Below are 12,751 nucleotides of genomic sequence, written 5' to 3'. Positions count from 1 at the left end.
AACAATATGCTTTTATAGCAAAATTATTAGAGATCTAATGAAAAGGATCTAGTTCATTATTTCTCATACTAAGCCACAATCACAAAGAAAGATGACAGATGAAAAGTTGGCTTTATTTTTTAAAGAAACACTTTCAATATTCCACATTGCAAAGTCCTATCTTCATGTACTACATTCCCCTCAGGGACCTGGGTTTTCAAAACCGTGTTGCCTAGTTGGCTTGGTAACTTTTTTACAGTGTTTTAGGCTGACACAAGATTAACTGGGTAAAATGCCGTAGTTGGCATTACACAGAAGGTCACATTGGATTAGGGTTTTTCATTCATCAGGTTGGCAACCCTTTGTAAGAAGCTGCTGGTAACTTCCTTCATTTCTCAGAATCAAACACACACTATAAGTCTACCTGGCTTGAGTGCACGTGTGTTACTAGAGGGTGACAAGAAATACTTTGCTTTAGTATTAAAAGTATGCAAGGGATAGGGTAATCATAATTGTTTTGCTATCATAACATTCAGTACCTCAGATAACCTGTAAATTTCCCCCCTTCCTCCAAGGTTCATGCTTGTCAGAGCAGAAAACCTAGACCTGTAGATCTAACGTTTCTTCTTCATATAACTTTTGTTTTTCATCCCAAAGCTTCAGTAACAGCTCTTGACAATTGTTTTGTACAGTCAGTGACTTTGAAACTAATAACTGTTTTTGCGTCAGTGTGGTATCACAGACAAGGCCAGGGAGCAGAAGTTGGGATTCCCAGTTCCCAAGTCCTGTGACAGGATCTAGTAGATGACTACATGACTTTGCATAAAATTTTATTCGGGTGATATAAAGCGAAGATTGCTATTAAAAAAATCTTACCAATTGACGCTCTCACTGTTGTTATATCATAGGTTTCCAAGGAGAAGATAACCTCCTCTATTGCCTGAATTCCCTCTTCAGAATTAAATATTACTTCATGATGTTCACTGCCTATATGTGCTGCCACCTGTTTGTAAAACGTCACAATAATGTATTCCTTTTCAACTAAAACATTTTCTAAACACACAATGTGTTTAAAACACACACACTGAGTGAAAACATCAGCTCCCTTCTGCCACAGTGAGAATTATATGACATTAGGCCAAGAAAAGACAATACTGTAAAGCAGCCCTTCTGACTTGCAGTGGTACATTCACCAGAGGGAACAGTCTCCCTAATTACAGTGTTCAAACATGACTACAACAGACCATCTAGCTGCTCGCCCAAAGCATGAGAGAATCTGTAGAGGCTCTAAATACTCCGGATATTTGCCCTGAAGAGAAAAAGCAGCTCAAAAGCCATGACAGCCTAAATACCTAAAGGGTACCCCAGATGCCAAACAGTTTGTACAAGGCTCTTAATTCAGTAAACTATTAACTTACAATACTTAACATATATACAAATGCCATAGCATAGGAACCATAGCATGGAGATTAACCCTAAAACCCAGAGGCAGAATTCAGACAACTCCGAAGTACGGTCCTTTTGGTAACAATGCAATGGGAGTCTGTCACGAAAGTCTTCCAAATGCAAGAGAAAACAGGTAAGGCTCAATTATCTCTTTCATAAGATTTAACTAAGCAGCAAATGTTGTACTAAATGATCTACTGCAAACTGATTTACATCATAGCAATAGATGAATATTCAGTATTACTATTAATACCACACCATGAAGTTAGCATCATTAATATACACTGTTTAGCATTCAGCAGCTCAGAACAAACTGAAAGCAACGCTTACTATACCTTTCTGGCAGCCAGTAAGTCAGGACTGTTTTCCATTCCAATTGCAAAGGTTTGTAATGGATAATTGATGTTGATTTCTTTCATCAGTTTCAGAAGAACAGCTGCAACCAAGCTGGAATCTAAGCCCCCTGCCAACAAAAGAAATTATATGGTTAGGTGTTTGACCCGTTTTTTGCTTCCCCTTAAGGACATTGAATCTAGATAGCGGAATCGCATGAGTGGGCTTCATTTTTAAGCCGTGTGAATCCAAGGTACTTCTCGTACAAGTGCACATTTACCTCTGCTTAACAAGAGAATCAGGCAACTTCAGTGGAACACCTTCAGTAACAGTTGTTAGTACTTTCGGTGTCAGAAACATCAGTGGAAATCCTTCTTTAAGATACACAGAAAGTGTTCTGAAAACATTGTACCACTACAGAACATGCCCCTTCCAAACTGCTATAATGGGATTTATTCTCCATTTCAAAACTGCTCTCTATCCTCTTCTTACTTACACATTTGATACTCTACTGACAGAACTATGTAAGGGCTTTTTGGGGGGGGGTGTTGTTTGAATAAAAGTAAAAGAACAGAATGTTTAGTGTAAGGATTCCACTCTTCCCCAATCATTTTTGAAAAGTGTGTTTCACGCATTTTGAGCGGAATTAATTTTTTAAACATCACTTCAAAGTGAAAAGGTTCATTAGTGGCATTATTTTTTTCCCCCTCCTTTTTCTCAGAGGAGGACAGTGGAAGGATTTGAACAGTTTGGAAAACAAACAAAAAATAAAACCAAGAGATGCACAAAGTGCCCAGATGTACTCTAAGGCTCCACTTTCTTATTCTCATGAGCTAGTTCTGCTAATCCTTGACTAGTTCTACTGCTGCTCCCCTTTGAAGCACTGAACAAAACATAGTACCTGTTCTCCCACACCTGCCTGCAGTTCTGACAAGCATGAAGCAAACCTCTCTTCTCTGTTTCCTACAGTCTGCACGTAGTTTTTCAGCTGAGTGCATTAGCATCCATTCCCACCCTGATCCCCTTTGTGGGCATGCTACCTTGTAAAAAAAATCCCCTTCTGTAGAAATGACACGCCTGTCTGAGAAAAGGAGAGCACAGAAACCAAACTGAGTGCTTGGGATGTGGGAATCAGGGCAATAAAAACCTGAGTTTCCACTGTGAAGTTGCAGAACTCCCTCCGTGACTGGAAACCAAGGCACTTCTCCAACCGTGATGCTCCAAACATACTCAAAATTCTGAAGCACTGAGATACTCTGGTATTATACCAGCACAGGCACTTAGTTTTGCTACTAATACATTCTGCATGTGCATCCGAGGAGCTGCTGACTGCCTTCTAATTCGATATGTGAAATATGGGTTTTGAACAGGCTTTTTACTGAGACTGGGATCTTCCAGCTCTGCATATCTCCCTGTTTCATTTACTTCCCTCCTTCTTTTTATGATGCCACAGTAAGGAAACACTCCAACAGTATCTCCTAGTCAGTTCTCTCTCATTCAAATGCATATTTAATAGCATTCATGATAAATGAGTGTAATTACTGATGTTCAAAGCCAACCGTATCCTGGGCTGCATCAAAAGAAGCGTGGCCAGCAGGTGGAGGGAGGTGACTCTGCCCCTCTACTCTGCTCTGGTGAGACCCCACCTGCAGCACTGCCTCCAGCTCTGGGGTCCTCAGCACAGGAAGGACATGGACCTGTTGGAGAGGGTCCAGAGGAGGGCCACAAAAATGATCAGAGGGATCAAACACCTCTGCTATGAGGAAAGGCTGAAAGAGGTTGTTCACCCTGGAGAAGAGAAGGCTGTGGGGAGACCTTATTGCAGCCTTCCAGTACTTAAAGGGGGCCTACAAGAAAGGCGGGGATAGTCTTTTTAGCAAGGCCTGTTGTGACAGGACAAAGGATAATGGTTTTAAAGTAAAAGAGGGTATATTCAGGCTAGATATAAGGCAGAAATTTTTTACAATGAGAGTGGTGAAACACTGGAACAGGCTGCACAGAGAGGTGGTAGGTGCCCTATCCCTGAAAACATTCAAGGCCAGGCTGGATGGGGCTCTGAGCAACCCAATGTAGTTGAAGATGTCCTGCTTGTTGCAGGGGAGTTGGACTAGATGACCTTTAAATGTCCCTTCCAATCCAAACTATTCTATGATTCTATGATATCAGAACTCTAACCACAAGTACAAAGTGCTACAAAAACAGAGTAAATAAGATGTCAGTCCCATGGCTACAAACCCTTACTTCTGTAAAGCACCTCTGTAATGCTAATCTGGTAACAGCAAATTCAGTGAACAACTTCCTGTACCACAAGCAATTACTCCACCTGAAAAAAAAGTGCAGTAAATAATTTTGATCCAGATGCTCTCCTGTAATTTAGTGAATCAAGAGCAGCCTACAATGGAGGCTAAAGCAAAGAAGGTGATAAGTAAGAACTTCAGTTCCTCCTGCTAGCTGAGGCCTTCTTCTATGTTCACTCAGTGCACAGTGAATGTAATAATTAAGTTTTCTTTTTAGACAGCAACCTAAGCATAAATCTTATATGCTTAAGAATATATTGGGTGATTTTTCAGTACGAGTATTGTACTTCTTTCTTAGTCAAAAATGGCCAGTGTCTCAACAAGCCAACATCCCAGAGTAAACTTCAAAACTGTAAGACTTTCAAGATACTTGTAAACTGGAAAACTTTATCACAAACTGACAAATTCTCTGTAACTAAAAAGCAAATGAAGATTCAGATCACTTCAGATACATCACAGCAGAACAGCCAGCATACTTTCCTCTAACTAGTAGATTATGGGCAAAGAGAGAGAAGACACAAGAATTGTGATTCTTGCTACTTACCTGACAAAAGACAACCAATCCTTCTGTGAGCCATCAAACGTTTTCTAACAGCGTTTTCAAACAGAATACGGATGTTGCTTTTCACTCTTTCGAGATCAAAGCCTGTCCAGAAAAGAAGAGGGGGAAAAAAAACAACCAAGAAGCGTTACTTAGACTTTGCTGGATTATGTGATCAGGAAAACAAAGATATTTGTCTGAATTTCCTTTGATAATGAGGGCATGCGAGTTCAAGTATCTTTGTACGTGACTGCCGACAAAAACAATTCTCAAGTTCCTACATTATAAAGGTTCTTCCAGGTTTCTTTTAAATGGCACTTTTTTAAACCAATCAATACAAATTTTATATTCAAAGATTATAATTTTTTCCACTTTTTAATCAGACCAAGCAGCAAATGCTTTGCTGTACTACCTGAAGGCAAAGATTCCACTGTGTCACATGCAGCATGGAGTGGTTCATCCTTATAGCTATGAAATTTTACCAATTCCACTGATGCAACCTTGCCAGAGGGCTTTAAATCCAACACTTCATAATGACCCGGGAGAAATGGTTCCACTTTAGGACATAAGGTTGTTGAATGCTTTAAGTTGATAAGTCCTACAGATAAAATGGGAAAAAAAAGTCAAGAGTTTTTAACTTAGGATGGTTAAGTTATATCTCACTCAACAGCCTCTGTACTAAAACTATACACAAATATTTTCTACAGATCCTAAATTTGGTATTAAAAAATATAATTTTAAGTCTGAGTCTGCCCTGGCTGGAGCATGATTCTGCTTCTGGTAGGCTGCACACATAGATCTGAACCATCTCAAGCTGAGGCAGACAGCAGAGAAAGGAAGCCAGCAAGTTTTACTAATTGATAAGTAGCAATTTATTCCTGTGAGCATTAAGAAAAGCACTTTTCTGACTGACTACATGATGTCCAGGTCAAGGTGTAATATGCCTATGAGAATTCAAGTGACAGTTAATAACTGATTTTGTGTTTAAAATTAAGTGTAGTCAAGCTAACAAGGGGTTTGCAATAAAACTACATCACTGAAGTGATTGCTTAATTGACATTGATTTAGTGATTTCATAACTCATCAGTTCCAGACTGATCTACACCACTGCTAATGAACGCCAAGAATCAGACTTGTAGACAAACCTCATTTCCATTCCTCTTGCGAAAGAGGATGTTTTGCACCTGCTGGTCACCTGGATGGCCCTTGAGGAACTCCACAAAAGAGATATGGAATTGCTGTTAGAGAAGGACTGGTAATTCACTGTGACGGTTATAGGACACAGTACCTAAAACATTCACTTCCCTTCTTCCTTCCCAAGAAGCAGAGATGATACAGCTCTTAGTACTAATACTTAGTACTACTATTAGAGGAGTCAATCTAGATTGGAGTCCGATAATAAAATTGATGTACAGTACATGGGAAAGACACAAGTACTCGTGAAAGTTAATTTTAGCCAAAGTGCATTTTAGGCAATCAACTCCCTTTTGGCACTGTTTGGATTTGTTTATGCAAGTGTCAAGACTAGAGATAATTACTTAAAACAAAAAAAAAGAGTAGTGGATGTGTCATCTCAAAGGAAAAAAAAAATCATTAAATAAAATAAGTGTCACTAGAAAACTACCCAATGCTGCAGGAAATTTCAGTAGGATTTTAAAACTCTTGGCTTTTACAGATTAGCAGTTCTTGTGGCATTATCTCCCAGTTCACCATAGAACAGCAGGAACAAATTCTAATGTAATTTATTGTAGCATAAATCTAGCCTAACTCTATAGATTACATTTAACTTTAGGGTAACATAAAACATTTTGGGCTCAATACTGCTATGATTCCAGAACACAAGGAATTACAAAATTAAATAAGCAAATTATTTTAAATAAACAAGAGATATTAAGGACAATTAAACATCTTAGAGGTTTACTGCTGCGGTTTTTGTTTTAATGATGTGTAGTTCTTATACTACTAAATATAGTTCATTTATTACTGAACTTATAGTTGGCTTTCTCTTCACACTAAGAAGAAAAGCCTGACAAAGAAGTTTGTCGCCGACAACAATACCTAAGATTATTTAGGCACTAAAGACAACTGGTTTTACCTTTTGCCTCAGAACAGACGCCCAAAAATCCATCATCAGTCAGCACCTTAAACAGTGGTCTGACTCCATAGGTATCTCTCGCCAGAAACACTTTTCTGTTTGCAGTGTCCAGAAGGATGAAAGCAAATACACCATCTAGCATGGATGCCGTTTGTTCTATTCCTCCTCTGTTGTAAAGATGAAGGATAACCTCACCATCCACTAACGTCTGATATTCAAATCCAAACTGCTTCTGCAACTAAGAAAAAATATGAAGAAAAGCATGAATAAGCATTTGCAAACATTGACTGCTTATTAACTGAAAAAACAACAACATTCATGTAATAAGAAAACTAAGCTTTTTTTGTAAAATCACAGTTCAAAAGTTATAGAAACATTTCTGCCAGAGAAGGAAATTATACTTTTGTGTTCAAAATATTATCCAGGATCATCTCTCAGACAGTGTAGATTGACTGTGCAGTCTTAAGCAATTCACATTATGGCAAGTTTTCAGGGATACATTTCTATTTGAGGATGTTAAACTGCAAGCCCACGACCCTGGTCTTCAGAAGCCTCCCCATCTCCCACAAACAAATAGCAGAAGCAGGCAGCCACTGCTTCCAAAAAAACCAACTCAAAATAGGACCAGAAACAAAGACATCATTTTTTGTAGTCTCAAATCACTCAGTGCTACTTTCTTATCAGATAATAATGACATTTATGTAAGTCCCCCTCTCCCCAAAACACAGAGACACTGGTAACTTCTCTGCCGAGTAAAGTACTTCAGAAATAACCTTTGGTTTACTTATACAGACACTGCAATTCCTCAGTGTTTTTTTTTATGCAGAGCATTTCCTTCTGCCTAATCTGACTCCATTCCTTCAACTAACCTTTTCGCTCTGCCTGTGCAGATGGAGTGGGGGAGGAAGAAATTAGCTGTCAGAGTTAAGTCAGACCAAATATTCTTCACGTTCTTGTGGTGCTACACTTAAAAGTCCTTTCAATATCTACCAGGCAAGGGGAAAGAGAGGGTTTCGGTAAAACACTGAAAAGCCAAGAAACCCCACAAAACCAATGCTTTAGCATTTTAACTTAAATTCTTTGGTTTTAACTGCTATTTAAGGGGCAAAGTCTTGGATCAAACTGAGTCAATATTAAAATAACTAAGTCATTGTCCTAAACAAAATGCCTGTTTCACCAATGACCCTTTCCCAGGTAGGTTTCAGTCAAAAGCCCGAGAGAAAAATCTCTTCATAAAGAAAGAGAGTACATAAAGTAGAGAGAACAACCGAACAAATTCCTGCTGATGGCAACGCAAGCTTTGCATAATTAAATTCCCCTTAGGATTGCATGTGAGCACAATTGAGACTAATTCTTACTGCTTTCAACAGCAGAAAAACCACAATGCAAAACACAGCAAGTACTACAGACTGTTAGTACAATACATTTCACATGAACTGCAGGGCAAAGTGTATCTCATGTTCCAAACAGCCACATACTTAAAAGATTGGGGAAAAAAAAAAAACCCTCCTGCCTATTCAAATTCCCAATGCCATAACCGATGTCACTGACATCACTGACAGCAGCCAGACTCCAACTTCAAAAATGTGATTTTAGAAGTACTAAGACATCTCAGATTATTCATACATTTCTGATACCACCACGCTCAGTTTATGATTCATTTTAGGCATTCGGTTTCATCATGATTCAGAAATGGTCACAATTGTAAGCTGCTTTATACGCCAAATTTGGATGATCTGAATGTGCTGGTTTTGGCTGGGAATTTTCTTCATAGTAGTTAGTATGGGCTATGTTTTGGATTTGTGCTGGAAACAGTGTTGATAACACAGAGATGTCTTCATTATTGCTGAGCAGTGCTTACACAGAGTCAAGGCCTTTTCTGCTTCTCACCCCACCCCACCAGCGAAGAGGCCGGGGGTGCACAAGAAGCTTGGGGGGTGCACAAGAAGCTGGGAGGGGACACGGCCGGGACAGCTGACCCCCAACTGACCAAAGGGCTATCCCATACCATATGACATCATGCTCAGCGTATAAAGCTGGGGGAAGAAGGAAGGGCGGGACGTTCAGAGTGATGGCGTTCGTCTCCCCAAGTAACCGTTACATGTGATGGAGCCCTGCTTTCCTGGGGATGGCTGAACACCTGCCTGCCCATGGGAAGTAGGGAATGACCTCCTTGTTTTGCTTTGCTTGCGTGCGCGGCTTTTGCTTTACCTATTGAACTGTCTTTATCTCAACCCATGAGTTTTCTCACTTTTACTCTTCCGATTCTCTCCCCCATCCCACCGGGGCAGGGAGTGAGCGAGCGGCTGGGTGGGGCTTAGTTGCCAGCTGGGGTTAAACCATGACACTGAATCACTTCCCTTTACAAGTAACACAAGCAGCACGGACATCTCAGCACAGGGACTGAGGCACATAGACAATGTTCAGCAGCAGTATCGCACCCATCAGGGACATTCAGACACTTTAGGAAGTAAGTACAGAGTTGCTGCTTGTTTTGTGCCCACGAGACTTGCTTAGGTGGCTCTCAAAAACCCCACAAAGCATCTGCCTTAAGCTGCAGACACCTAAGGACTTTGGTGGCATACTGAAAACATATCCCTAGTGCTTGTCACTTTTACAGAACTACACAAGCGTGCATGCTGTATATTAATATATTGTAAGTAAGTGACATATCCCATCTAGATTAATATGCAGAAATAAAAATGCAATACCCGACAGCTTGGAGAAGGACCCAAAATAACTGAAGAGAAAGGGGCTTGGAATTCCCCTCCCCAAGAGATAATGGAGAATGCATCTTTATTTTAAACTGATCAAACCTGAAGATACAAATACCTATTGCTTTTCTTGCCAATTATAAAGTGATTTTTCAGTATTAAAGACTAAGTATGTTACTATCTAAGCCACCACAGATTCACTGCTCATCAAGATAATTTACTTCCTTTTAAATACTAGTCATTTGATAACTTTATAAAATTTTCCTGATATTCTAGTCCACCATGTTTTAAACACTTTCCAAATATCCACCAGTTTTGAAATTACAAAAAAAAAAAAAAAGAATATGCCGTATGATCCATACAACACTTACCTGTTTGAAATTGTAGATTTCTCCATTGTAACACAGCCACAGATACGGGAATTTCTTCACCCGGATAGGCTGCATGCCATATAACTGATCAACAACCGCAAGGCGGTGGAAACCAAAACAACAGTTGGTGAATCCATTGACGTTCTCAAAACGAAATGCATCAGGACCTCTGTGTGCTATCTTCATGGCACTTAGACACTGGACAGAAAGGCATTCATCACTCCCAAACAGGGCCCAGATACCGCACATGGTGAGGCTGTTGATCTACCTGAAAGTGGAGAACCTGTTCAATAAAGACATGAACATTATAAGCAAGAGCTGACACCTAGAAAACACAGATAACAAATGTAGACTACTAATCGCTTAACCGTCAAGAGGACTGATCAAGAGAACAGCAGACTTTACTAACACGAGGTAAAATCCGGTTTGCCCAGAATATGATAAGCAACCTTTGGCCAGCAAGAAATTAGGCTTAAGTTTACCTTTAGGTGCACCAAGGCTGTATGATTTTTTTTATAGAGCACAAATAGAACAAATCGTTACTAGGCATCAGATATGATATGTTGAAATAACATCATCTCAGCAGAAATGTTAACAGTCCTTTCAGTTTGCAGCCTTTCAGTATAAAAAGGGGGCTTATAAGAAAGACGGAGAGAGGCTTTTACCAAGGCCTGTAATGACAGGAGAAGGGGCAACGGTTTTAAACTGAAAGAGGGTAGGTTTACACGGGACTTCCCCAGGTGCATGGGTGGCACGGATGAGAAGGGTGCAGAGGGAGCCCTGTTGGTGCAGTGCCGTGCTCCCCTTGGCGTGCCTTTTGCAGCGCCAGTGTCCCTGGAGCTGGAGGCTTTGTGGTTCTCTGAACCCTAACCCTAGTGCGAGCTTGGGGCTGAGGCCCCCAGCACCATCATTTGACCTGTAGGTCCCTAGTCTCAGCCCTCCTCTACCATTAGTTAGGGTTCAGAGAACCACAAAGCCTCCAGCTCCAGGGACACTGGCGCTGCAAAAGGCACGCCAAGGGGAGCACGGCACTGCACCAACAGGGCTCCCTCTGCACCCTTGTCATCCGTGCCACCCATGCACCTGCAGACCTCAGCCGAAAATCTAAGCGCCCATTACAATTAGGGTTAGGGTTAGGGTTCAGAGAGCCACAAAGCCTCCAGCTCCAGGGACACTGGCGCTGCAAAAGGCACGCCAAGGGGAGCACGGCACTGCACCAACAGTGCTCCCTCCACACCTTTATCACCCGGACAAGGGATGGCGCTGGGGAGCGCAGCCCCAGCACATGGAGCCGGGCTTTCCCTCCAGCTGGGGCGCATTCTGTGTGCACCACGGTCTCCGGGGCTCTTCTAACAGGCGACCGCAGGCAGCCGGGGCAGGCTCCTTCCGCACACGCCCGCTACCCCCCGGGCCCCCCTCCACACGGCCGCCCTTCCTCCGGCGGCTGCAGCGCACGCCGGACCCGCCGCCCCCTCGCTCACAAGCCGGGGCAAGGCGCGGAGGGGCCGCACGGCGCCGGGAGGAGCGGCGGAAGGCCGGGTCCTGCGGCGGGCTCGCCCTGGAGGCCGCCCGGCGCGGCCGCGCTCGGCCCGCGATCCCGGCGGCGCCCCTCGGCCGGCCCTGCCCGGCGCAGCCCCGGAGCCGCCGCCCGGCCGGGTCCCTTACCCGGTCCTGGCCCCCGGCGTGGGGAGAGCCGCCGTCCTCGCCGCGGCGGGTGATGAAGAAGGCGGCTCCCGCCGGTGCCGGCTCCTCCCCCGCCGCCTGCTGCTGTTGAAACGCGCCGCGAAGTTTCATCATGCACCGCCCGCCCAGTCCGGGCAGGGCCCGCAGGGCTCGGACCGCGGGCCGGCGAGGCCAGGTGAGGCCGGGCCCGCTCCGCCGCCCTCCTCTGCGGCCCCGGCTCGGGGAGCCCCGCGGCAGGGCAAGGGCCAGCTCGCAGGCCAAGAAACGCGGCTCTGCCGCCTGCCCCGGAGCGCCGTGAAAACAAGGACGCGCCGCTAGGCACTGCTGGCTCACTAGGCTTGTGAGGGCAGCTCGCAGCCATCATTAGTCCTGTCCCTGCAAATCTGCCCTGCCTTGTACCTTGCATCGTGTACAGTGAAAAGGGCTCAGACATCTGCATGTGCTTGCCTTAAAGCTGCTTTATTTGGTTTGGGAGAGAGCGAGCTTGCAAAGCTTACGCCTTTGGAAGCATTTACTGAGGACTTGGGATTTTGCTGTGCAAAACTCGGTTTTGAATAATAGATGCGATGGGTAAAAAGGGATTTTGATGCCTACCTGAACTTCATTATTGGACAGTTTTGCCTTTTTGCCTTTGAGAGTACGAAAGTAAATGAAATTCAACTCTGAAGACTGGGATGTGAGGTGCTAAATAGAAACCTTAATTCTCCACACATACTTCAAGAGAGCGTTAGTAGTCATTTGCATGCAGTGCACTTTCATAGCTAGCTTTAGTGGACTTAGTGTAAAACTGCAGTGCTGCACATGCAGTTCTTCAGGTTATGCAGACCATCAGCAACATGCGCGGTCTGTGTGTAGAATTTTAAAAGGACCTTTAGAAAGCTGTTAAAAGGGTATTTTTAGGCTTTAGAAAGAAAAATGTCTTGAAGCGTCCCATGTACGAGAAGTAGACTCCAGCGCTGATCAGGAATAGATGCAGAAGGTTTCTGTTCAGCACAGCTTCACCTGAACGCAGGCCTGGCCTTGGCAGATGCCACGTGTACCGCCCAGAGCTGTGCGCTGCCTGCAAGAGCAGAGCGAGAGTGCGTGCAACGGCGCGCTGACTCACCGCTCACAGGAGTAGTAGTTGTGCTGGGGAACACCTTACAGCTTGGGGTTTTTTCCAGCGATCTGAATGTCACAAACTCTGCATTTGGAAAAACTACAAGATATAAGACAAATGTATTAACCTAGGTTGTTTCGGTTTTTTTTTTTTTGTTTGTTCGTTTGGTTTTGTCAGAGACTTTTGTAAACAG

General features: G+C 43.2%; 1 protein-coding gene across 8 annotated transcripts in view; it reads right to left on the bottom strand.

Moving 5' to 3' along the window:
* Positions 1 to 12,751, bottom strand: part of ASNS (asparagine synthetase (glutamine-hydrolyzing)) — a 32,077-nt gene that overhangs the window by 8,803 nt on the left and 10,523 nt on the right. For 4 of the 8 annotated variants that reach the window (XM_087757119.1, XM_087757191.1, XM_087757042.1 and 1 more), the window contains 6 exons: positions 9,777 to 10,059; positions 6,692 to 6,929; positions 5,009 to 5,194; positions 4,600 to 4,701; positions 1,761 to 1,888; positions 856 to 982 (listed from right to left, as the gene is read on the bottom strand). In XM_087757119.1, coding sequence (XP_087613245.1) covers positions 856 to 982; positions 1,761 to 1,888; positions 4,600 to 4,701; positions 5,009 to 5,194; positions 6,692 to 6,929; positions 9,777 to 10,025 — 1,030 coding nt within the window. In that variant the 5' untranslated portion in view covers positions 10,026 to 10,059. Of the gene's footprint in view, positions 1 to 855; positions 983 to 1,760; positions 1,889 to 4,599; positions 4,702 to 5,008; positions 5,195 to 6,691; positions 6,930 to 9,776; positions 10,060 to 11,013; positions 11,039 to 11,441; positions 11,638 to 12,751 lie in introns of those variants that run through there. The other 4 variants (XM_087757435.1, XM_087756965.1, XM_087757353.1 and 1 more) reach the window with 4 other exon arrangements.

Source organism: Nipponia nippon, unplaced genomic scaffold (assembly GCF_047370975.1).
Source record: "Nipponia nippon isolate SJK-2023a ecotype South Korea unplaced genomic scaffold, ASM4737097v1 scaffold_1, whole genome shotgun sequence".
Classification (NCBI taxonomy): Eukaryota; Metazoa; Chordata; class Aves; order Pelecaniformes; family Threskiornithidae; genus Nipponia; species Nipponia nippon.
Note: the sequence above shows the minus strand (reverse complement) of the source record. Positions and strands in the feature narration are given on the sequence as shown.